Source organism: Bacidia gigantensis (assembly GCF_019456465.1).
Source record: "Bacidia gigantensis strain McMullin 20006 chromosome Unknown contig_134, whole genome shotgun sequence".
NCBI lineage: Eukaryota > Fungi > Ascomycota > Lecanoromycetes > Lecanorales > Ramalinaceae > Bacidia > Bacidia gigantensis.
In genome coordinates, this window is record NW_025408593.1 from 1,230,373 (window position 1) to 1,254,473 (window position 24,101).

The 24,101-nt window shown below is 49.8% G+C and overlaps 9 protein-coding genes across 9 annotated transcripts; 4 read left to right on the plus strand and 5 right to left on the minus strand.

Annotated features, from left to right (window-relative positions):
* Positions 1 to 286: 286 nt before the first annotated feature.
* KY384_002144 (uncharacterized protein) lies at positions 287 to 3,414 on the minus strand (the record flags this gene model as incomplete). The annotated part of the gene is made up of 3 exons (XM_044810670.1): positions 287 to 1,297; positions 1,344 to 3,099; positions 3,356 to 3,414. The coding sequence occupies 3 exons, from the start codon at positions 3,412 to 3,414 to the stop codon at positions 287 to 289; spliced, it is 2,826 nt and encodes a 941-aa protein (XP_044672644.1).
* A 725-nt stretch (positions 3,415 to 4,139) lies between these two features.
* KY384_002145 (uncharacterized protein) lies at positions 4,140 to 5,339 on the minus strand (the record flags this gene model as incomplete). The annotated part of the gene is made up of 1 exon (XM_044810671.1): positions 4,140 to 5,339. The coding sequence occupies one exon, from the start codon at positions 5,337 to 5,339 to the stop codon at positions 4,140 to 4,142; it is 1,200 nt and encodes a 399-aa protein (XP_044672645.1).
* Positions 5,340 to 8,253: 2,914 nt separating this feature from the next.
* Positions 8,254 to 11,935, minus strand: KY384_002146 (uncharacterized protein; the record flags this gene model as incomplete). Its single annotated transcript, XM_044810672.1, has 3 exons — positions 8,254 to 9,506; positions 9,560 to 11,697; positions 11,796 to 11,935. 3 exons carry the CDS (start codon positions 11,933 to 11,935, stop codon positions 8,254 to 8,256), a joined length of 3,531 nt encoding a protein of 1,176 aa, XP_044672646.1.
* An 837-nt stretch (positions 11,936 to 12,772) lies between these two features.
* Positions 12,773 to 14,751, plus strand: KY384_002147 (uncharacterized protein; the record flags this gene model as incomplete). The annotated part of the gene is made up of 3 exons (XM_044810673.1): positions 12,773 to 12,993; positions 13,048 to 14,448; positions 14,502 to 14,751. 3 exons carry the CDS (start codon positions 12,773 to 12,775, stop codon positions 14,749 to 14,751), a joined length of 1,872 nt encoding a protein of 623 aa, XP_044672647.1.
* Positions 14,752 to 14,930: 179 nt separating this feature from the next.
* KY384_002148 (uncharacterized protein) lies at positions 14,931 to 15,781 on the plus strand (the record flags this gene model as incomplete). The annotated part of the gene is made up of 3 exons (XM_044810674.1): positions 14,931 to 14,980; positions 15,031 to 15,624; positions 15,682 to 15,781. The coding sequence occupies 3 exons, from the start codon at positions 14,931 to 14,933 to the stop codon at positions 15,779 to 15,781; spliced, it is 744 nt and encodes a 247-aa protein (XP_044672648.1).
* Positions 15,782 to 15,791: 10 nt separating this feature from the next.
* KY384_002149 (uncharacterized protein) lies at positions 15,792 to 16,379 on the minus strand (the record flags this gene model as incomplete). Its single annotated transcript, XM_044810675.1, has 2 exons — positions 15,792 to 16,126; positions 16,190 to 16,379. The coding sequence occupies 2 exons, from the start codon at positions 16,377 to 16,379 to the stop codon at positions 15,792 to 15,794; spliced, it is 525 nt and encodes a 174-aa protein (XP_044672649.1).
* An 810-nt stretch (positions 16,380 to 17,189) lies between these two features.
* KY384_002150 (uncharacterized protein) lies at positions 17,190 to 19,765 on the plus strand (the record flags this gene model as incomplete). The annotated part of the gene is made up of 3 exons (XM_044810676.1): positions 17,190 to 18,425; positions 18,477 to 18,728; positions 18,773 to 19,765. The coding sequence occupies 3 exons, from the start codon at positions 17,190 to 17,192 to the stop codon at positions 19,763 to 19,765; spliced, it is 2,481 nt and encodes an 826-aa protein (XP_044672650.1).
* Positions 19,766 to 20,517: 752 nt separating this feature from the next.
* KY384_002151 (uncharacterized protein) lies at positions 20,518 to 21,783 on the plus strand (the record flags this gene model as incomplete). Its single annotated transcript, XM_044810677.1, has 1 exon — positions 20,518 to 21,783. One exon carries the CDS (start codon positions 20,518 to 20,520, stop codon positions 21,781 to 21,783), a length of 1,266 nt encoding a protein of 421 aa, XP_044672651.1.
* A 751-nt stretch (positions 21,784 to 22,534) lies between these two features.
* On the minus strand, positions 22,535 to 23,603 carry KY384_002152 (uncharacterized protein; the record flags this gene model as incomplete). The annotated part of the gene is made up of 2 exons (XM_044810678.1): positions 22,535 to 23,304; positions 23,369 to 23,603. The coding sequence occupies 2 exons, from the start codon at positions 23,601 to 23,603 to the stop codon at positions 22,535 to 22,537; spliced, it is 1,005 nt and encodes a 334-aa protein (XP_044672652.1).
* Positions 23,604 to 24,101: the final 498 nt, after the last annotated feature.

The window sequence follows — 24,101 nt, forward strand, 5'->3', positions numbered from 1 at the left end:
CAAAGCAATATCAGAAGGCCACGGAGAAGCTGCTATGACACTGCTGAGGGAGAGCGCAGAATCTGATAAGAGGGATCTCGATGGGTATCTAGCTATTGATTTGGCGCCAGATAAAAGTGTATGTGTCCATGAATAATGCGTAGACTTTGTCAGAATCCGACTGATCATTTATGCAACCCAGGTACGGCAATACGTCTTGAGAACGGCTGAGCGAGAAGATATTGATGTAACGATATCATGAATGAAGACTTCAACCCTATCAAAAACCTCAACCACGTTTAAAAAATCATTTAACCCTCTCTTCAACCATCTCTCTTAGCAAAATTTTCAAATCCACAATGTCAGCCTTCAACTCCTCGACCCTTTCACTCTTCTCCCCTAACATCTCTAAGGTAGTGTCATGCCTCGCTTTGATATCCCCAAAATCCCTCTCCAACACCTTGACCCTCTCATCTACAGCCTTCTTTCCGGCATTGTCTTGCATCAACTCCACTACTTGCTCTCTCGCCTCATCTCTTTGCTGCGCCAGTCGCGCTAGTTCGTCCTTAAGCACTGCTTTCTCGCTCTCTAATCGGCGCACGGCGGCGGACATGCGTTCGACTAATTGCACAGAAGGACCAGCACCAGCAGTTGAGATCGAGACAAGGTCATGCACCGTTCGCTCGGGTGGCGTGGCGGGCGTATGGACACCAGCGAAGAAGTCATCATCTGCACCAACATTCTGTGCATCGTAATCTACCGAAGGCGTTTCTGGAATGCCGTTATTAATTGAGATGTCTGGGACCGTCGACATCGAATCCACGCGGTCGAGGCCCCGGGAGGTGGGAGCGAATCTGAATTCTGCGCCTTCAAACGTGGGCTGAGTGGAGGAACGGCGGCTTATAGGACGTTCATTGGGGGAATAGCTTGTGCCAGAGAGGCCAAGGCCTTGATAGCTAGAGACGCGGCGACTGTGAGGGCTTGAGCGGTCGGCTGCGTTAGAAGATTTACGGGGGCGGTTTGGGACGATTGGGGATTCGTTTCGGATGTGGGTGTAAAGATTTCCGGGGACCGACCTGGAGAATTCATCTCGAATTCTGAGTCTTTCCTCTTCAAGACGCTGGGTTTGACGTGTTTCCCAAGATTCACGCTCGGCCTTGAGTTCGATTCGAGTTGAATTTACGTCGGACTCAGCTTTGTTGAGCTGATCTCTGAGGAGGTTGAGTTGAGATGTCAGAATCGCTCGCTCGGAGTCAAGATCTTGACTCGTGCAAGTAACCCTCTCGAGTTCTTCCTCCATTCGCCTCGACTTTGAGTTCTAATTTTTATTAGGACTGCTTTACCTGGGAAGTGAACAAACTTACATTCTCGCGAGCTTTACGCCTTATGTCGGTTTCCCTCCTTGCAATCTCATCCCGTTCTTTCTCCAGAGTTGTTACTCTTGACAAAAGCGATCCCTCAATACCTTGCCAATTCTCGCTAGCTACCGCGTACTGGTTTTGTAGCGTCTCAATCTGCCTCAGCAATTTGGCTTGCACATCTCCACCTTGTCCAGCGGATGCTTCTTCTGCGCGAGAACGGTATGCTTCTAATCTGCTTTCAAGAGTATTCAGCTCGCCCTGCCGCTCAATCTCTGCCACCCTGGCTCGTTCTTTCTCCCGCTCTCCTTTGTCTTTGATCCCTCGTAAGACATTTTGGTGCTCCTTTTCGGTGAGCTCCTTTTCATGCTTGATGTTTGAGATTTCCTCTGAGAGATCTGCTGCCAGCTTTCGTTGCGTCTCCAGTGCTTCGGCTCGAAATGTCTCTTCAGCTTCCTTCGCGGCGGATGTTGCCTCAGATAGCTGCATTTGTAGGTCCCTAATCAGCAAGTCTTTGGTATCGCGGTCAGACCGGAGAGAATTGAGGTCTTTCTCAAGCTTAGATTGACCTTTCAATTTTTCTGCAATCGACTTCTCGCTAGCCTCTGCGCGTTTAGCTCTTTCTTGGGCCTCCCGAGCGACTTGGTCCTGCCTCTCAACTCGTTGCTTCGATGTGACGACAGATTTATCGTCCTCTGCTGACTTAGCTCGTAGCTTTTTGATCACTGTCATATGTTTCAATTCGGTTTGAGACAGTTTTTGGCCTTCCTCCATCAAAAGAGCAATTTTCTCATCCTTGGCTGCTAGCTTTTGTTCATGACTACCAGTCTCGGCGTTTGACGAAGCTGCTCGTGCAGCCTCCGAAGCCTCTTTTGTAAGATACTGAAGCTTAGCCTGCAAAGTATCAATCTTTTCCAGATACTCTTGTGCCTCTTCTTGTCTCCTAATTTCCGCTTCTTCGTTGTCGGATTGTATTTGTTGAATTGACCGCTCGTACCCTTCAGGTATGTGCAGATCTACAGAACTGATACGTCCGTTGAGATGAGGCACTTTTGACTCATCCAGCATAATTATATCCTTCATGTCAGGCGACTGCCTTCTAGATTTTGGCTCTCGAGATTCAGTAGAAGAGCGTGGTGGGTGGAGATCTTCATTGGAACCATTCACCTTGGTCTCGTCTGGACCGGCTGTGACCGAAATTGATGCAGAGGCTTCGTTGGTATCTTTCCTCTCGTCGTTTTGGGCACCAGACGTCGCTTCTTGCTCCATATTCATTGGTATTTCGTCCTTCCGGCTGTCTTTGATCCCATCTTCTTCTCTCTGCACCTCGACACTGCTTCTTGAGCTCTCCACATTCGCTGGGCTTGCCGTCCTAGAAGGCACGCCTGAAGACAGTACGCTTCCGTCTCCCTTCTTAGCTATGTTTTTATTCGCCATCGCTCGGGCCAGCTTCTCGTTCAATCTCTCCTGGGCTCGGTTCGAGGACGCGGGCTTTGCGGGGCTGTTTGGCCTTGCAGGTATTGCCATAGTTTCCTTTTTGCCGGGTTGCTCTGTGATCGTTGCATCCGGCTTTGTCTGCGCCTTGGGATCGTCCTCGGTCAGTATCGTGTCCAGCCTGGACTCCACACTGGAGAGGAAGTTCCCCCATCTTGATTTTTGAGCTTGTGATGGGTTAGATGCCATATCAGAGTCCAGTCTTGAATAATTGTAGCTCCGAGGTATTTGCAGACACAATATGAGAGCCCATCCTTTTCGTTGGGCCCTTTATGAAAGGTGGCCTGTGAAGGCTTTAATAAGCCTTGTGGTTCAACGGCCTGGAATTATAATTTTAATTTGTCGACGCAAACGTAGGGACGAGAGTCACTCCCACACATGCCTTGCGTATTTCACTCTCAAGAGATTTCTTCCATATTGGGGGAGAATTGGTCATGCATATCTCAGGTTAGATGCTAATTTGATGCTTGCGGCATCCGGGTATCTACGCCGCCCTGCCGAGGCGGACTACAAACGCGACCTACGCAAGTTCGCCTTGGACCAATTTAGAACTTCGTGTTTCGAAGTGCACCGACTCACTCATTTTGAATCATTGCAGACTCTCAGCCGGCTGGCGTTATCAACAAGAACAATCGTCAGCCCAGTCTGCTTAACCACTCCCAACGCCACGCCATGGATCAAAAGCTGTTCCACCCGTCGCAACATCTTGCTGACCATGTTCCCCATGATTGAGGCCTAATTACCCATGAGGCAAACGACTACATAGTCGCCTCCCACTCGAAATACTCCTTCACATGCTTCGAGCATTCACCTCTCGACGAGTCACAGCAGAAGATGCCACGTTGGCATTCGTGAGTCGACGATGGGCAGAGAGCGAGTGGGACCTGACTAACAATGAATCGATGCGTCCCACAGTGTAGCGCGCCTCAACCCGAAACTGGACTTCTTTCTGAACACATGTCTATATTCCCATACGTCATCAGAGTAACTCTATTGAGCCAGAGAGGAGTAACAAGCTAGGCTAGAGCCCAAGCCTGTGGCGCGGACGTGGACTGGAGGAGTTGAAGGATGTCGAGAAGAGGGCTATTGTGAATTTGGATGAGCATTGGTTTTCTCCTTGCCAATGAGGGTTCAAAAGTTGGCAAAGCGTGTAAAGAAAGATACATTCCTAACTGACTCCCGGCTATCATAAGGGCATTGCATGGAAGCTCACAAATCTCGAAAAGCAGCACTCAAGATTATACAGAGAAGAGGAGTGCACATGCATGTCTTCGTCAACTTGTCAACATTGATCGACCGTCATTGTCATCAAGTGAAAAGCCACGTCCTCGACCTCGACCTGGATCTGCCCTTGGAATGATTTCTTTTCTCGACCAATTGCAGCTTGCCGTTCTCCTTCCTCAGCTCGACGGCCGTATCCTCGATCTTCTTTCTCCGGTGTTTGTCACGCAACTTGGCAGTGTGCTTGAACAGTTGCTCTTGATCATGCTCGTTGATCCAACGTTTGATGATGATATATTCCATGTCCTGCAGATCATGTATATCAGCTTTCTGCGTGGGTAAGTGTATCATCAGATCGCGACTCACCTCTGCCCACTCCCATGGTAATTCATATTCATCCAAAGTTTCCGTACTCATATATTTCCTATTGACCTTGATATATGTTGGGCGCATCAATTGCTTCCCGCTGTCTTTGTGGGCGCTTTTTTCCTTGTCCTTTTTCTTGTCGGCCTTCGTGATCATCTTCTCGATACTCTCTTCAGTATATCCTGCTGCCCTAAATTTTGATATCGTCATCTCGCGCCACTGCTCTTCGTCTTCTTTCTTTTTCTTTTCCTCCTTCTTTTTCTTCTCGTCTTGCTCACGATTGTATTCTTTGATATATTCCTCTCTGCGCTTCTTGTCGTCCACTTCTTTCTGTCGCTTCTTCTCGGCCTCGATCATTTGCTCCTCCTGATACCTCTCGCGGGCCTTCTTCTCCTTCTCCTTCTTCTCTATATCTTCAATCTTCTTCGCATCTTCAATCGCCTTTCGTTGGGCTTTCTCTTCCTCTGCTTTCTCTAGCACCTCCAACCTCTTCATACGCTCTTCGAGTTTGGGGTCAACATAGCGAGGACTTGGGCTCCGGCTTTCATAGTGGTGGTGATGACTGTGCGATCGGTGTCTCCGTGGGCTATGGCTATGGGAATGGGTATTCTCGCTGTAGTCGCTATACTCGTCGTACTCGTACTCTTGGCCATGAGAACCACGCCGCCCGCGGACAGGTGAGTGATCGCCGTAGGTTTTGTTATGTATGACTACTGAAGCTGGGCGATGATGACTTGTGGAGGCAGAGCGATATACAGGTTGGGCACCTGCCGGGGCCGCAGGAACAAGCATGCCATGCTGGTCTTGGACATAGAATGGTTGGCGACTAGGGTGTTCCGAGTTGAGGCGGGGACGACCACGTCCAGGTCGTACGGCTTGGAGGTAGACAGGATTGTCGACCTGATACTCGGGCCACTCCATGGTTGCGCAATGTACGTGGGGAAGGCACGATTTCAAGTAGGACAGTTAGCGAGAATGTCACGCATCGAGGTTTATGAAGTACAGAGATGCCAGCTATTGCGGGGGCAACGCAACGAAAGTGGCGGAAGAGTGAAGGATTGCTGAGAAATGGGTCAGCACATAGGTAGTAGTGGTGGGATGATTGTTGTGTGGGAATGGAAGCATGCGCCGTGCAGTGGGGCCGTCTCCTAGTGGTATGTAGAAGCTAAGGTAGTTCTATCATAGCTCTCATGCGAGCTGAAAGTAATGTCTGGCCCTATGGACCCGACCTGCACCACCAAGCGCCTGTAAGATTGCCCTAAATGCTACGCGTCTCCTGATTTGATCTGGTGAAGAATAAGTGACGTTTTAAGGCTGCGGTAGCTACATGAAAGAGATTGCCCAGACATGCGATGTAATGCACTGTACGGCCGAGAGAGGAGGAACGCTGCAATCGCCATGCAACAGCAGACTTTGCTTCGTTGTCCTTCCACACTTCATCTGGCAAAGCAAAGTAAATGGATGCCTGAATAGGCTGACAGGCTACAACGTTGGTTCCACAGAGCGGTGGGGACGGTGATGCCTTGAGTCATCCTCCATCTTTTGAAGTCCGATGATTAGCCGCCACAAATCTCAAATGCGGTGAACTATGTATGGCGACTGGTGATTCAATGCCTCGTTTCGTTCTGCAATGTCCTGAGGCAAAGTAGAGACGCTCTACTGCATTTGGTAATCTGTTATCACTCAAATTCGCGCAATTGCTACCGTTCATGCTCTGCACAAATTGTTCCCCTCTTAGCTTGAACAGTCCCAGGCCGTAGTGCAGCGTAGCTTTCTCGATTCGCATTCTACGAGCATCTGTTCTAGCATGAAAGGCAAGAGTGGTAGCCGTATGTTCAATATTCGAGCCGGCATTTCTACTATATTCAAAACACAAGAACCCGTATTAATCATAGGAACGATAGCTTTAGAGCGCCAGTGAACCGATTTCAAACGCACAAGCGCACAAAACCAACATTTCTCCATCCGTCCCTCGGCTAGCAACTTGATCATGGCTTCAGATCCAGATGACTCACAAATCATTTACACCACCCTGTCCTCTGAGCCCCGAAGGAGGAATGCCATCACGAAGTTGAGACAATTCACCGTCTGAAATCTACCCCAGAAGACCGAGACCATGCCTTCTCATACAATCTCTGCCCTCCCCCAAGACGATGTCACGGACTGGCAAGGGCGTATCATCCCTAAAGCCTGTATTGACCATCTCTTCCCATCCTGCGTCGTGCGCCTTGCAGTCAGAGACGATGAGATCAATTGCACGGAAGCAATCTATTTCCGCATCACCAAGATTAAAGACGGAACGTTCTGGGGTACTACAGAAATGACATACCGCATAATGCCCATGGTCAGGTTAGAAGAAGGCCAGCAATTCACCTGGAGGAGAGAGCACATCAGTGAGATACCTATGGAAAAATTCCTGGATCAACCGAAGCTTTATCGGAAGAAAGTGGCAGGTTTGAGAGGAAAAAGGCCAGCGAAAGGGTATTTTCTTACGGGTCTCAGAGGCATTTGACGCAGCAAGCACCAACGAAGTATATAAGCAACTCTCTCTCTCACTCTCATGTCTTCAGACGATCTAGCCGTCCTCGCGTATGTGTTTCATCTGAACCACCAATTCACGCTCCCCGTTACTCCGTCTCCAACACCTCTCACACTATGCCACCAACCCGATGGTATGAAGAGCCCATCACCGCTCTCAACCTCTACCTCCCAACCCCCTTCCACATTTTCTTCATCACCCTTCCCCCAAACAACCTCCTCCAGCACCTCTCTCTCTTTCCCAGCCATCATTTCCTCACCCCTCACTGCATCCCCCCTTCCACCTTCTCCCCTTTCCCCCACCACCTTCCTCACACCCGCAAGGATACTCCTCCCCTTCTCCGGCTCCATCAGCCTGACTACCTTCCGTCCCGCCAACTGCACAAACACATTATGATTTGGGTCCTTATGCAATGGCGTATACGTTGGCGGTATCCCCATCCACAAACTACTATCATATACGTCCCCCTTCCCAGCTTTCAACACAAGTTCTGGCGTCGGGAGATCCTCCTTCAGACTCAGAGGAAGTGGAGACAGTGGCGATTGGGCGACATAGATCCGCGAACTCTGCGCAGCAGGGTTGTTCACAGAGAAGGAGAGGGAGGCGTAGGCTAGAAAGAGGGAGAGAGGGGCGTTGCCGCGGTGGAATTGGAGGGGTTGAGAGGGGGCGTGGTGGGTGTATTCAAGGGTCAAGAAGGTGTTGCCGTGGGGTTTGAGATATTCCTGATTCAGGGTGCGAGCGTTTGGAGGCGAGGGTAGGGGCGAGAACCATCTCTCAATCGCAGGGAGAGAGGCGAAAGTTGAGCGGGGAAAGAGGTAGGGTTGTAAGGGTGTGAAGGCGAGGGAACTGAAGGTGGTGAGGGAGGAGTCGGGGAGGTGAGGAAGAGGCTGCCATTGTGGGGTCTGAATAGAGTAAAGCCTAGAAAGAAGAGGCAGGATAGCTTTTCGAGGCTGAAAAGCGACTTGTTGCATCAAGGTCTTGACATGACTGCTAGAAGAGATGTCTTGTCATCGACCAGAGGACTAAGCCGCGCGAAAGTCTACTGCCTGAGCTCTAAGGGCCTAGGCGAAAGCCCTAAAAGACATTTCCCCCGTTCGGATTCGGCGCTGGCAAGCGTAACGCTTTTCTTGGCCTCGCATGTCTTCCTCTACCACATGTCGGATCTGAAAGGAAATCGTATATCTTCAACCCAAATGCTAAAAATGCGGACTCAAAATCCTGTCTGGCAAATGGCTATGTTGTTTAAACAGCCCTGCTCAATGATTTTGTTCAAAACATCTCAACTCTGTTGAAGTATTACTCAAAGTCAACAACCCATCTATCTGGTGCAGACCCTTCCTGAACCTCCCTCCCTCTCCTCCTCCGGAATAATCTAATCTCCCTCTCATCCCAGCATTTTTCCTCTTCTTCTTGCCTTCCATTTGTATATCCCAAGTTCCTCTCCATCGCCAATCTCTCTACCAACTCCGTCCCAGCAAGTAGAGCCATCATCGTACCCACCGTGTTTGGGGACCTTTCCATTTTGATTCCATGCCGCCACCTTAGCAAACGGATGGCCCAATAGCCGCCTAAAACGGCCAGCATGAAACCCAATAGAGCAAGCGACACATATCGTGATACGTAGGATGCGACTTCTAGCTGCCCCGAGTCGAACGGAACGCCAGGAAGGACGATCACGAGAGCTTCGGCGATGATAGCAGTGAATGCCAATAGAGCCGTCGCCACAAAGTCGTAGCTAGGTCGCCAGAAGAATGACAGAAGTGTGGTGAGGGGGATGAGCGTGCGAGGCGCCAGAACGGCTTCGTTGTGGCGGCGGATATCGCTTTGCTCACCATCGTTGCCAAGATAGTCTCTTCGACTTCCCCTCTCGGCACGCTCGAAAGGTTTCGAGACGACACTTCTTCGTTCCAGTCGTGCCCACTGACCTTTAAGGAGGATACCAGCGGTCGTGAGCAGGAAGCGTGGTCCGAAGTTGCCAGCGCTCATGAAGCGTTTGAAGCCAGTATTCGAAGTCGTAAGGTCGTAAGCGAGGATGACGCTGAATAATGCAGATAGGAGGCTGGCAAACAGAGCATTGAGAGCGAATTGTGTGCGGAGTTTTGATCGGTAAGGGGGCGTCGTTAGCAAATTGGTAGATTCCATGGGGGTTTGCGGATGATCTGGAGAATGCGGAGATGAAGTCGACCAATTTGGAGGGCTGGAGGGTCTAGATGGAGGGTAGAAAGTAAAAGGATCTTTAGAATGGTTCACAGCTGAGGCGATAATGCCAAAGCGTTCAGTCGTTTCCGTCGCATACCAACCAAGGCGCCAGCGAGAACCGGCAAGTTTTTCAAGTATCTCTTCCTTGGGGGTGCCCAAATCGATCGAGTTGAAAAAGCGTGCTGTGTCAGGATGGTTCATTAAAGATGCAAAGCCGTCTATGCTCGTCGGATCACTGTAGAGCTTACTTTGGTATCGGCGGAGGAAAATCCATATGGCAATGACCAGTATGCAAATGAGTGAAAGGAAAGCTTGCATAAGACGGGCGATTTGTGCGTGTATCCAGAGCGCTAGGAAAGCGTGAGCTTGTGGTTATTGCACACTGACGGGAGGATAGACTTACAAGCACCAGCCGTGACCGTTTCTTCATTATTTTTGATATACCCGGGATAGATACCTAGCATTTCTGAGCTCAAAGGCGACAAAAGCTGAGCCGCAACATAGAACAAGGAAACAAAAAGTAGAAGCCTATGGTTAGAAGAGACCATTGCCGTGAATGGTTCGATGCTGTCATTCCCCGCAAGGAAACCGATGAACAAGAACTCTTTGGCGGATATACCCTCGTTCGATTTGCTGAGCATGGCAAAGGGCTCCATCATCTTCGTCGCTGTATACAGATAATACGCTAGCATCTGGAATGCCACAGCAAGTAAGACCGGAAAGTAGATGCCGTAGAAATAGTTGATTGGCGATTTGATGAATGTCAGTGGCTTGTTTGACTCAGTGTATGTAAAGGGCGTCCCACTCTGGGGGCTATTAGTTGTTTCAGACTGGCTATGTAGGCTTTGTGTCGCTGAATGAGAGCCCCTTGGGAGCGTGAGAGTTGTCAGCCTTGATCCTCCTTTCACCGATGCTACGATGATATCGTCAGATGCCGTGTCTTTTTGGCCTTTGCTGTGCCTCGTTGGAGTAGGTGTTATAACCACTTGATGACCAGATATGGTTGTCGTATAAACGTCTTGCGCGCCCGACTCTGTATCCTCACTTCCCTGAGATGCACCATTCTTTGGAGATTTCTTTCGGCCACCTCCAGTTGAGCCTGAAGTCTCCTCGCTCCCATTGGCTGAGTCTGCTGAGTTCGTCCCATCTGCTCCGTTCCCTGTTCCTTCCTTATTGCCGCTGCGGGAGCCACCGTCCGTTGATGAATCGTCCGCATCTTGATCGTTTTCGGAACCATCGGACTCGCCATCGGCAGGAGTGCCACCGTCGTCGGCAGTACCGCCATGCCTACCCCCATCGGACTTTGCGTCAGCTCCGTTCTCGTGCCCTTCTGGCTCGTCTCCTTCTTGCCCAGTTGAACCATTGCCACTGCCATGGCCATTGTTCCCACCACCATGACTATTATTGTTACCACCACCACTTTCTCCGTTGCCACTACTCCCAGCTCCTCCATCTTGGTTATCTCCACCAATGCCACCATTTGCCCCGCCATGATCATTGTCACCTCCTCCTTCATTTGAATTCCCACCAGTACTGTCACTTCCGCCTTTGTGATTGCCTCCATCGTTGCCGTTTCCACCCGTGCCTCCCCCATGATCCCCTCCTCCATTTGCATGATCTCCTCCACTCCCGTGATCTCCTCCGCCGTCGTGATTGTTCTCACTCCCATTTCCGCCGTGATCTCCACCATTACTACTATTTCCCCCACTATCATCACCACCGTCATGACTGGTGCCAGCCCCACCTCCACCGTGGTTATCAGCTTCATTCCCTCCTTTTCCATTTTCCCCGCCACTTTTACCATCTCCACTGTGATTGCCATCTCCTCCATTATTGTCTCCAGCATGGTCGCCTCCACCACTGCGATCGGTATCTCGGCTTCCTCCGTTAGACCCTTCATTTCCTCCTTTGCTCTTCCCTGACGTAACGGCTGAAAGAGGCAAATCTGTTTGGACTGTAGGGTCAAGGAAGGTACTGGTGCTCGTCGTCTTTGTAGTGGTTTGAGTGACTGTGCTGTTAGATGGACAGGAACTCGCTTGAAGATCAGCTGGGGCCGCCTGTGTGGGCGCAGGCGCTGAGCCTGTTAATATCTTCGCAAAAGCAAACGTGGCTGACAGCAGGTGACTGTCTGCAGTGGATACATTTGGATTGGTTGTAAAATTGAAAAAATTCATCAACGTAAGCTCCTGGGTGACCGTGACGGGCTGACAATTGTTCGTGCCATTACTAAAGTGCGCCGGCGTGGAGCGACGTTGTAATACAGGCTGTGGAAGGAGCGTAGGACTTGCCGCACGATCTGCATTACTCAAGCTGCTGGTGGCAATAATCGGAGAGGGTACCCAGCCAGCAGGACTCGCGGCTTGGTAAAAGTCTTTAGAATGTCGATTGTGAAGTAGATCGCGCTTTTTGGCTTGGCCATACGAGCTTCCCAAAGAAAGGGTGTGATGAGGGAGCACTCGAAGAGCGTATTCGATCAAGGCAATGAAAGCGAGAGCGACGACAAGAATGAAGCAGAGGGAGAAAGTCCGGTGGATTAGCGGTCTGTAGTAACTTTGGTGCTCACCGCGCCGCAGATTACCGTATTCTTGGTCACATTAGCCAAAGTGACTACTATCGCAAGAGATGAAGGGGTATCATACCGATATGTTTTCTTGGTCTGCTTTTCGCTGCCCGGTGCTGGAGCACTTCCTCGTCCATAGTCCCAGTCTTTTAGCAGCAGCGGCAGCGGCGACGGCGAGGCTTTGAGCGCCGTGCAAGTAAGAGGGCAGGAATCTTGCATTTTTGAAAAAAAGAGAACCCACTAGCAATGAATATCAGAGGGCAAGCTGGGAGCTGGGCAAGGCTGAAATGGTCAAAGCCATGTGCTAAAAATGACAGGAAGAAACGCGAACGAAGCTCGTGAGTCGATTTTACCTTGCAGCAGAATACGTACATGAAGACCTGCTGCAACGATAGGTTTGACAGATCCGGATGCTAGCGACTGCGTCCAGAGAAATGACTTGGTACGCACGTTGATTGCTCCATCAAGATATGGTGGCGCATGCAGTGCAGCCATGTGGACTTACTACGAACCACTCAGATGCATTTCAAGTGGTCTTGGTACCTTTCGAGGCTCGTACCATCTCCTACAGCCCCGTTGTTGACAATCTGGTGATGGTTGCAGGGGCGCTAGAGCTGGATTGGCATAGACCGAGAGTAAAAGATCGGACCACGCCCTCAACCCGAGATCGCGCGATCGTAGGGCCGGTTGAGGCGCTAGGAAGAAGGTTCTCCCGACCCACGATATCAAGTTTTGCAAGTAGGCTTCAGGGGTAGCCGATCAATGATTGGTGATTCTCATTGCTCAGCTCGAACCTTTATGTGGGACGACGGAAGGATTGTCCCCGTAAGGAACGGGTGTAGGTGTCACTATCATATCGAATCTCTCGATAATGGCGATATCTGTGCACCGTCCAAACGAAATGACGAGGAGCCACACGTTTACCCCTCATTACGTCGGGTAGTGCGCTCCTACTCGAGTACACTTGCGTTCACGATTGCGAGCTCATCTATCGTCCAGCTGCAGCGCAAAGGTTCTTAGGTTGACCTAGCCTTATGCGATCGACTCCTCCTTGCTATGGACATCAAGCCTAATACAATTCATCGCGTCAATGGTTACGGAAAAGATGCCTACACATACTACCCTGTGCTCATCATGGGCGCTGGTGAGTCCGGCATTGCTATGGCATGCCGCTTGAAAGAGGTACTCGGGCTCGACCAGTTCCGGGTTTTTGAAAGACAGTCAGGGATAGGGGGCACTTGGTGGATCAATAGATATCCAGGTGTGGCTTGTGACGTGTACGTGTCTCTCCACCTGTGAATTTTGTCGAATGTATTGAATCGTCAATCTAGGCCAGCTATCTTCTATAGTTTCTCTTTCTGTCCGAACAATGCCTGGCAGTCATTTCATCCAGAGGGTCCGGAGATCTTGCAGTATTTCCACGACGTTTGTGCAAAATACCGAATTTTGAACAACGTCCAATGCAACACCGATGTGACAGAAATTCGATGGCTTGAGAATGAAAAACTATGGGAGGCCACCCTCTGCTATCTCGTTCCCGGCACTGGTGATCTCAGTCGGAAGGAAAGAAGTGATCGGATGCAAGCCAAGGGCCGTAAAGCTGTCATCGTTGGAGAGGAGAAAGTTCGTGCAAAGATTATCTGTAGTTGTGCCGGAGGTTTCGTGGAACCCAATCCGTGGCCCACCAAAATCAGTGGCTTGGATAGGTTCGAAGGCAAATTCTGTCACACTGCCCGTTGGGATCCCAGTGTAAACCTGAAGGACAAAGATGTTGTTGTGGTTGGAAGTGGATGTAGTGCAGCTCAAGTCGTTCCAAGAATTACTCAAGAGCCTTACAATGCCAAATCCGTCACTCAAATTATGAGATCTCCTCCTTGGGTTGTACCTAGGCCAGTCGCTCCCGGAGGGGAAAAATGGTGGCATGAAAAAAGCCCGTGGTGGTTTACGAATTTCCCAATTCTTGCCCGGTCTCTGAGAACCTTGATCTTCTTCCTCTCCGAAAAGCAATGGTTCGACTATTTTCTGCAGACGCCCAGATCCAAGGCCAAAAGGAAAGTGCGCGAAGAACGGCTTTTGCAGCATATGAGGATGACCGCGCCTCAGAAGTACTGGAGCATATTGACTCCTGACTATGATTCTGCTTGCAAAAGACTAATTTATGATGCTTTTTGGCTGAAGAGTCTTCAAGATCCCAAGATCGAGCTCACAACAAAGCCGTTGAAGTCTATTGAACCACGGGGCGTGATCGTTGGTTCTAAAGGCATATATCCGACCAAGGATATAGAAGATGGTGAATTAGAAACAAGCGAAGAAACAATCTCTGCGGACGTCATTCTGTTAGCGAACGGCTTTGAAATAGAAACCTGGCTCGCCCCGACGAAAATCATTGGTAGGGATGGTACGGAGCTGCAAGAAGTTTGGGATCAGCGTGGAGGACCACAAGCGTACATGGGCAATGCCATCGACGGTTTCCCCAACTTTTTTATCATCTTTGGGCCGAATACCGCTACAGGACACAATAGTGTCATTCTAGCAAGCGAGAACATGGTCGAATATACGCTCAAATTTGTTCGATATCTCCTGCGCGGTGAAGTGAATGTCTTTGAGGTCAAGAAGGAAAAGGAGATTGCTTGGGCTAAGGAGATGCAGGAGAAATTGAAATTGACCGTTTTCGGGGATGGGTGCAATAGTTGGTATAGAACGTCAAATGGATGGAATGCGACAACCTATCCGTATGGTTCACAAATGCTCACTGAATTGGTTCAAGCTAACATTCATTCATTAGGTACTCGCAGATAGACTTCGGCATCCGCTGCATGTTTCCAAAGTGGAGCGATTGGCACATCGAATATACGAGGAAAGGTATCAGACGCCGAAAGGTAAGGAGTCTTGTGGGGCTGCTCACCTTTGCTGCCATCATCGTTGGAGCATATTCGATACGACGAAACCCTGTTGCGGGACTCGTGGCAATACCACATATAGCGAAGAGACTCCTCAAACGATTACTGTTGAGCGGTCTCAAGCTTGTGGAGTGAGGGGGTGGAGGCGGCGCTCGAATGGTGAAGCATGGGAGGAGAGATAGAAAACCATCTAATTTGTGCATGCATGTATAGTTAAATATTGGTTCAACACACAGCATCTTGTCGTATAATATTCCCCCATTTAGCAATTCTTGCGACTTTTGACGGTAGAACTAACCCTTCCGCCCCCCAAAATGTTCTCACCTTCCACATCACAAGCTCCCATTCTCTTTGGATCAACAAAGTACGCCCCAATAGCTTTCTCCATCTATGAATAGCTTCTTACATCAGCAGACCCTTCACGCCTCCAGCCTGGCAAACAAAAGACGACCGCGTCCGTGGCGGCGCCTCACAGTCCTACCTCTCGCCCATCCCGTCAATCAACAGCGCCCGTTTCCATGGTCATTTGGACTATGATACATTAGGTGGTGCAGGGTTTGCAAGTCAATTCAGTCCTGTCATCGCCCCTCCGACGCACGATTCCTCCCGTAATAGCAATCCGAATGAAGAAGAAAACGGGAACAGCGCAGATGATAGGTATTGGGACCTGACCACTTATGATGGGATCGAAGTGAAGGTGGACAAGGGTGGTGATGGCGACATGTATACGTTTATATTGAAGGATGAGGTGGAGAAAGAAAAGACACAGAATGGGAGGGGGAGGGCGGGGATGAGTTGGGAGGCCACATTTCGGGCTCATGGTAGGACTGATAATGAGCCCGCTCAACATAGTGAAAAGGAGAATGAGGAAGTCATGGACGAGGGTGATAACGTGTTCGTCTGGCTGCCGTGGAATGGTTTCAAGGCCACTTACAGAGGGAAGGCAGTGGAGGATCCTGGGACTTTGAAGAAGGAGAGGATTAGGAGGGTGGGATTAATGATGAGAAGGTAGGTGCATACTATCTATGCATTCTTTGGCATACTGATCTCATTGCCTATGACTAGCTATTATGGAAATCAGGGTGGTGATTTCTCGCTCATCATCCACTCCATCGTGGCAAAAAAGGCACCAGCCGACAGCGCCGGGAGATGCTCGCTCATGTAGAGGATGAAGTTCACTTCTTCGACTTAGTAGAAGCTCCTTTTTGGAGCTCCATTTTGTCGCACTTCTCATGCCAGTGTTCGAGTTGATCCTGCATGGTCTCAAGCTGGCGCTCATAGAGCTTCTTCTGCTCCATCAGTTTCCTGTCGAACTCATCTTGCATATGCTTGCGCGTGGCAATGTCGTACATATCATGCTTGGAAGCCTTTTTGATGAGATACCCCATCAATTCGTGACAGACTTCCAGACCGTTGATTATTTCTTGGTCGTCCGCGGGCAACAACGAACGTAGAGCATCGTGCAAAATGTTATAGTGGCATTCTAGGTCGGAGCCGGAGAGTTGTAAGACTGTTGTCTGTGAGTCAAGAAACAATGAACCAGGTAGAGGATGCAATGAAGAGGACTACGCACTGTTCTTATCGTCCCGCGATTTTTTGAGTCGGGCATCGATTGAGCGATAGAAATCGCTGCCGCTGTGGCTTATCGTTGTTGGTGGTAGACGACTACTCAGGTCAACTGGAACTTCCGTCGCTTCGGACTCCTGATGGTCTTCTTTTGCCTTTTCTTGGTTCGACTCAATCGACTCGGTATGTGGGGCCATCTTCCTGCTGTTCGAAATTTGGTGGTGCGTGAAAGGGGAATTCTTGCTTGTGCTTCTTGCCCTGCACTGAATAGTCACTTTTGACAGGTGAGGCCGACCTGGGAAGTGAAGTTTCTGATAGAAAGGTTCCAAAGTGACAGATGCGTGAACTCAGATTGTTGCAAATGACAATTTCCTTATATCTTGGAGATTTTTCTTACACAACGTGAAAGGCCACGTCAGAATTTTGAAAAGTTTTACATGTAGTCTTGGGAACAAAGCGTGCCACGCAGGCTATGCGAGAAGGCGACTAACAGGCAGCTCCGCATTCTCAATGTGGACAAAATGACAAAGTGAGGAACGATTTGCAGGGTAGCAATCCTGGCTGAAAGATTAAGCAAAGGCAAACAAAATGTGTGTAATTCACAATATGTGATTCGCCTGAAAATACAATAACAACGTGTGAGACTTGTGCTGGTAGATGTGACACCCAGAAGACATGAAATGGCCGGGACTAGAGTCTGAGTTCAGCAAAGACACAGTATACAAGCTAATATGATAAGATGACGCCAAATCATGCCAATAGGTGGATCTGAAGTCACAATAACAGGTAAATTTCACAGTGGTCGTGCTATAGAGCTGTTGCATCCGGTAATGAGGTTCTGTTAGTATGACACTTGCGTGCCCCAATACAAAACCAGTAGGCACGGATGGAAAACCCGTAGGATGACAATGGAAGACGGTATATCAAGTAGAGTCCATATATTGGTAGTAATAGGGAGTTCAATAGTAGCACATATCGTTAGCGTTTCGAGGCTTGGCACTTTTCAAATGGATCCTGCCATTATTTCCACCTTCCAGCGCCTCCTCCAAGAGAGCGGAAAATTGGCCGTCACCTTTTTTATTCTCCCGGCATCGACGACTTTGCCCTTCATGAATACTCAGCAACAGCATGGCAGCCCATATTTCTCTGGACCGGTGCAAGCCCCGCCGCCGCTGGATGACCAAAACAATAAACGGAAAGGAGACGACAATGAGAATCCTACCCCCAACAGAGATCCAAACGAAACAGATACATCAGTATCGCTTGGTGAACTATCTTTGATCCCGATATATGTTACATACGCTGATGATTGTCGCGTTTGTCCAGCAATGAATGTAAAAGACGAAAAATCAAATGCAACGGCCAGAACCCATGTCAAAGATGCGGAAACCTGTCGTTGGAATGCGTCTATGCCCCCAATTGCTGCAGCTCCACCTTCAAGGATTCGCAGTAGGTCCATTGTCATATACACTTCTCTATCACATTTACTGAATGGCTCCGCCAGGGAATTTAAGGACATGAGCGATCAGATCGAAGCCCTTCGACAACAAGTCAATAACATCTATGGTCTTTATCATGACCTTCGAAATACTCTTTCATCTTACCCTGTGCAAACGCCCCTGAACCAAGTCGAACCAGCGGCAGCTTATCGCTCTACACTGTCACCCTCGCAGTCGAGAGCAAGCCATCCTCAATTTCAAGGTCCGACTAGTGCAGCCTTCAATCTAGATGTGGCTAAGTCTAGTCTGCAGACCATGGGCATAACCCAGCCCGAGATTCAAGATGACTCAACAACGGGTGACATAGATCCTGCTCTGGGCCTAGAATCGCACCAACAGCAAGCTCCTGTTGCTGCGATGATCAACAGTCCGCATAAAGATCCTTTGTGGCAACTTTCGAAAGACGACGCAATCAGGCTTTGTAGGATATACGATGAAGAGATTGGCATGATGTATCCGATGCTCGATATCAACCAAATCATTCTCGAGGCAGACATGGTGTTCGATTTTATTGAAAGTGCACGTAGGACAAATCTCATGCAATCAGACCTTCCAGGTGCAGACAGACTAGAAGGCAGTGATATCAACATCTTGAGAATGGTGCTTGCATCTGGGCTGATGGCTGAAGGTCGTGGTGAAAGCACCCGGGGCCGAGCTATCTTCGAAAGCTGCCAAGCAGCTTACCAGAATATCCTGTCGGTGAGCGCAGTAGACATCAAAGGTCTCATTCTCTTAGTAATTCTGGTAAGTGAACAGGATTTTAGGATTGTCCAAACGAGAATTGACGCGTAACAGGCCGAGTATCACTTTCAAGTAGATGAAGAAGTTCAAGCTTATCGTTGGATTGGTGTCGCCTGCCGCTTATGCAATGAAATGGGCATAAATCGCAGCAAGAGATTGATCGAGCTTTTCCCAGATGACACACAACGCCAGTGGGCAGTCAGACTCTTCTGGTCGATATTTGTACTCGACCGCAGATGGAGCATCGGCGCCGGCATGCCCTTCTCTATGCAGGATGCCGATATTGATCATGATTTCCCAGAGCCTGTAAGTAGCAAGTCGTTCGGGGGGAGGTCATGCTGATTGATCAGGATGATTCGACACCATACCTCACAGCGATGATTGCATACAGTCGCATTGCAGCCAAAGTACAGAGAACGACACCCAATCTGGATAGCGGCCCACTCGACATTGATAGAGACAACATTAATTACCTCGATTACGAAGTGCTAAAATGGCATCGAAATATCCCGGAATCTTTACGATTCGATCCGTCGTCCAAGAGCTATCAGCCTCCGTCTGGTGTCACTCGGGGACAACAACGGCTTCACATTATTCTTTACTTCCGGACAAACCAGTTGCGAACCTTGATATACAGGCCCGTTCTCCGTTCTGCGACGACGATTGTGGAGAACCGGCAATTTGCACAGACAGGGGTAGACGTTGCAAAGGAGACTGTCCAAGTCTTAACACGTCTGAACGAAACAACAGACATCTACAGCACACAGCAAGTGTGCTTCAATTACTTCCTAGCATCTGCGATTGCAGTCTTATTCCTCGCCGTTTGCCATGCCCCTGTGGAGTTTAGTCACCAAGTACGAGACGAGTTTTACTTGGCTGTTGACCTAGTCAGGGGTTTCAGCAACAACTCTCTTGTAGCTCAAAACATCTGGAAAATGATCAGTAGCCTGAAAGCGTACGCCCCAAAGCTAGGGTTGATCAGTCGACAAGCGCAATCGACTACTCCTAATGACGCTCATTCTACGGCTGCTCTAGGCCTGGCTGACCTTGCCGGTCAGCAAGTAGACCAGGCGGCGGCCTATGCATCTGCAGGCCATACTTCAGGAACAGCCAATGCAAGCAGTTCCATCAATGGCCAACAAATGAGCAATGAACTCATGAATCTATTTGAAGCAGCCAAAGGATATGGCAATGCGCCCACGAGCGGCGCCCAAGGAATGGAAGGGTCTGCGCCCAATGCGTATGCTATGCCCTTGGGTGACAGATCACAAGCTACAGAGGGTTTAGGTGCGATGTACGGAACACAGGGGGAGCTTTCGAAGATTATGAAGGATCTGTTTTAGAGATGATCATCAGATCGCACTGTCTCATACGTAACCATATCATGCTTTCTCAATTCCACCAGTATTTGAAGGCTGTCGTGTGCATCAAATTTAAGCCGAAAGCTACCTGTGTACTGACGGTCATCATTCCTTAGCATTCAACTTGCCCGAGGCCGTACCTGCGATGTAGCTTTCCGTGGTGTGTAGTCTAGCCCGTTCCTGGACCCCACTATCAATTCAAGTACAGATCTACCAACTACAATCCTTCGAACAATATGCAAGGATACGGTATCAGGAACACCAGCAAACGCCAGTCAAGCTTTCGATGATTTTTGTGAAGTCTACTGCATCTGACGTCTGCCCAGACAATAACACTCGTGAAAGTCAGAACCTACAGCGACAAGGCTCCTCAATAGACTTCCTTGACACCTATTACTTCTAGTCGTGACGGCGCCAGCAGAACAGCTCCCCAGTCGTACGACATAAGACTTTCCAATGAGCATGACACGGCTGCGACCAATCAACCCAATCACGTTAGGCGTCTTGTCTACCAAACGGCTGACAGCTTCCTGCACAACACCGAAGAGCCGCAATACTCTGGTAAATAGTGATAGGTGACTTCGGTCGGCTTGAGCGGTTTGTGCCTGATTGCGCCATTACCCTTCAAGGTGTCTCCTAACGACATCTCTGGGCAGCTTGGTGCTTTCCACCTCGCTTCTTCGTCACCCTCCACGTCGACTGGCTCCTTCAGCCAGACGACCGAAGACCCAACCATGTCTACTTCTTCTGGCGCAAGCGACTCTTGGATCTCCTCTTTCTGTTCACTGCTTGGTCACGAGTATTTTGCGGAAGTGACGGAGGATTTCATAGAAGATGACTTTAATCTTACAGGCCTACAAAATCAGGTTCCCATGTATAAAGAGGCTCTAGAGATGATTTTAGACGTGGAGCCAGAAGATGACGATGACGAGGAGGACGAGGAGGAAGAAGAGGAAGAGGAAGACGACGATGACGATATCGCTATGAGAGACGAGAATGGAAACAGGATAAGATCTTCGTTTGCAACGTCTCGGCATGAACGAAGGATAAATCGCCTGGCTAACGACCTATCGGTTATCGAGTCATCAGCAGAGCTTCTATATGGGTTGATACACCAGCGCTTCATTACCTCCCGGCAGGGAATGCAGATTATGGCAGACAAGTATGAGGCCCAACACTTCGGCTACTGCCCTCGAGTCTTTTGTAACCAGGCTCGCGTGCTACCGGTAGGATGCTCCGACATACCGGGTCGAGAAACAGTAAAACTGTTTTGTCCAAGTTGTCTTGATGTCTACACACCACCGAACAGTCGTTTTCAATCTGTGGACGGCGCATTCTTCGGAACGACCTTCGGCTGCCTCTTCTTCATGACCTTCCCCGACTTTGATCTCTCCCAGAAAGAAGACTCTTTAGGTCTGTCGACAACCCACTCCGCTTTTGCTCTTCCCGGCGACACCAATCATCAGCCTGCTGTAGAACAGAACAATCACAAACATTCACGCTCGTCCTCCCTCACGACGACTCCAACTACCGCCACCGCGCCACCAAACTCCTTGCTCCAAAACACAACCACCAACCTTACAAGCGAAGAACAGCCTCTACCCCCTCAGCCACCCACCCTCAACGGTGTTGCCACAACAAATGTAGCCCCTGGTCTTGGTAAGGGCAAAATCTACGAACCCCGCATTTACGGCTTCCGAGTCTCTGAACACGCGCTCACAGGCCCTCGAATGAAATGGCTTCGTTCGCGACCAAGAGACATGAACGAGCTAGACGAGCGGAGAAAGTACGTGGAAATGTACGGGGATCCGGACGATGACGGGCATGACGGAGGAGAAGGCGGCGGAAATGTGAACGGAGCGGTAGATCCATCGGCAGGGATTGGGCGCAGGAAGAAAGCTGCCGTGCGGACGCGAAGAAGAGGCAACGCTGGGGAAGGGTCAGTTGCTGTGGCCAATGGAGCCAGCGGTGCGGGGACTGGGACGGCCGGCGTTGGATGATAGATGAGTGCTGGAAGAGCAGTAGATACCTATATACCTATTTTGGGCGTTGTCTTCATGGGATACTAGCATGGCGGCATTTCGTTGTGAAATTCATCTCTTTCATAAATGCGGTTGGAGCATTGAACACGAGCTTCAGCGCTGCGAATACATTGCATTGATGGAAAGCGGGTGGACAGTATGCATAGGTATAGTAATAACGAGAGAATGATGAACGGAAGACTTGACGCCTATGCTTTATGAATGACCACTCCAAGCTCCACTCGGCATTTATTGTCCGTCAATTCTAAGTATCACCTGCAAAAGTGACCTTTCTTACAGTCTTCAATATCATGCTGATGCCGGGGAAACCAAAACCGAAAAAGGTCATAGCCTTTAGCTACCAATCCCGCAGCTGGCCGTGCCTGCACCTTGAGTGCTTTCGCCTCGCGTATTCATATCATCATATCGCGTGAGATGCCTGTCTCTCAAATCTCGCCACGATATTCGCCATTCCTCGCGCTGTAAGAATGCTGCAAGCTTGCCATGCGCACTCTCGCGTCTATTAGGACGAGGCATTTCGCGTCGTGTGGCAGTTGTACGGTGCCTTTGGATCATCCGCGGCGACTTTCAGTCGCCTCTTCGGGTGTATAGGCAATGTGCAATGTGGCAGTCGCAGAACAAGCCAGAGCTTGCAGCAGGCGATGACACCCCTTGGTCGTAGTACATCGTGGACCATTTCCAACTGAAATGGACGCTAGAACGTGACCTTTCACCTCCCATAAATTGAGGCGAAACTGCCAGTTCTCGAATTCCCGCCTCCTTTGCCATGTTCGTTCGTCTTTCTGCGCTTGTTCTTTTCCCCTCTACTGCCGCGACTATTCTTGCTTACGCCGGTCTCGGCGGATTCGTAGCCGCCCTCACGATCCATCTCGTCGTCCTTGAATGTTTCGTTGTAGCCTTCATAGCTATCGTCATCATATCGCCTCTTCTTCGTACTGCGCCTTGCACGTATGTGTTCATTCGCACCTGCATGTTCTGCGTTTACTGCTTTGCCCGATGGGGCAGCAGTCTTTCCGTTTATCTTCGCTTCTTTCTGAAGATTGGCGTTTGCCGGATTAGGTGTCTCGATACCGAGGATCTCCTTCCAAGTCTTATCATCCGGCACAGCACCCTGATTGATAGTAAATGCTGCATCTAGCTTCGACGTGATACTCTCTGGTAAGCCTTTCTTAATATCTTTTCCAAACACCTTCTGGTTGTACCACTCTTCATCCGGCCAGCTTGACAAGTCCTTCAGACTCGTCATCTTACCTCCACCACTGGCGACTGCATCCTCGTGTCTGATGGACTTATTCTTCCCAGCCAGACCCAACGATTTTGCTTGGCCCTCATAGGACTTGCGCATCTTGTTGATCTTCTCGCCTGTAACAGCATCGAAGCGTGCGACGGTTGCGACAAGCGGGTCGAGGTCAAAGACTGAAAGGAGATTCATGGAGAGATGAGATGTCTGAGCGGGCCGCCGGGCTGACATGGCTCCAACTTCGCGTCAACAGAAGCTCACTCAGAATGTGACTTATAAGGTCAGAACAAATGAATGTCTTACCATTCGGACCTTGCGCGGCCGCCAAAGCTGGCAAGTCTGCCTTCGTTTCATCATTCTGCCTCGGTTGGTCTTGAACTGGCTGTATTGGTCCAGAGGCAGGCAAGTCGTCTTTGGTAGATGGAGCGTCTGGCGTATGCTGAGATGGAGGTGGTTGAGATGTAATTTGAATGGGACTCTTGGTGGTCATGGCATTGTTCGGGTCGTTCGCGGCCGCCGGGCGTGTATCGACGTCCATGGCTTCGCTGTGACTGGTCGATGAAAGCTTCCCATATTTAGAGCCACCGAGTGTCGAGGTCAGAGTCGAAGTCGACGTGATCGTTCGGCTCATTGAGAGCGCTCGGTGATGAAAGGGAAGTGGTGCAAGGCGCTTGAAGGACTCTAACTAATAGCGGGTGAGGCAGGGGTCCATTGGTTTCAATACGGCGCATTGTTTGAAGGTCAGCCTAGCGTCGTATTTTATCATCAGTTCCAGCCTTCTTTCTGCCCAAGGCTCGCCTTTGCATCCACTTCACTTTCCAATCCAGATTGAACTCTCTAGTGTCCACATTGCGGATGGAGCGCCCCGGCCAAGGGCTATCGGGCGGTGGTTTCCATTGAGTTCGGGGTTGAGAACAGCGGGAATTGTGCCACCAATGGCAATGCTAAGAAACCACAGAAACACGCACGTGCTTCCCAAATGATCTTCAATATTCACCCCCGCGCTTTTTGCAGACGTCCTTGAGGCTCTTCTTCT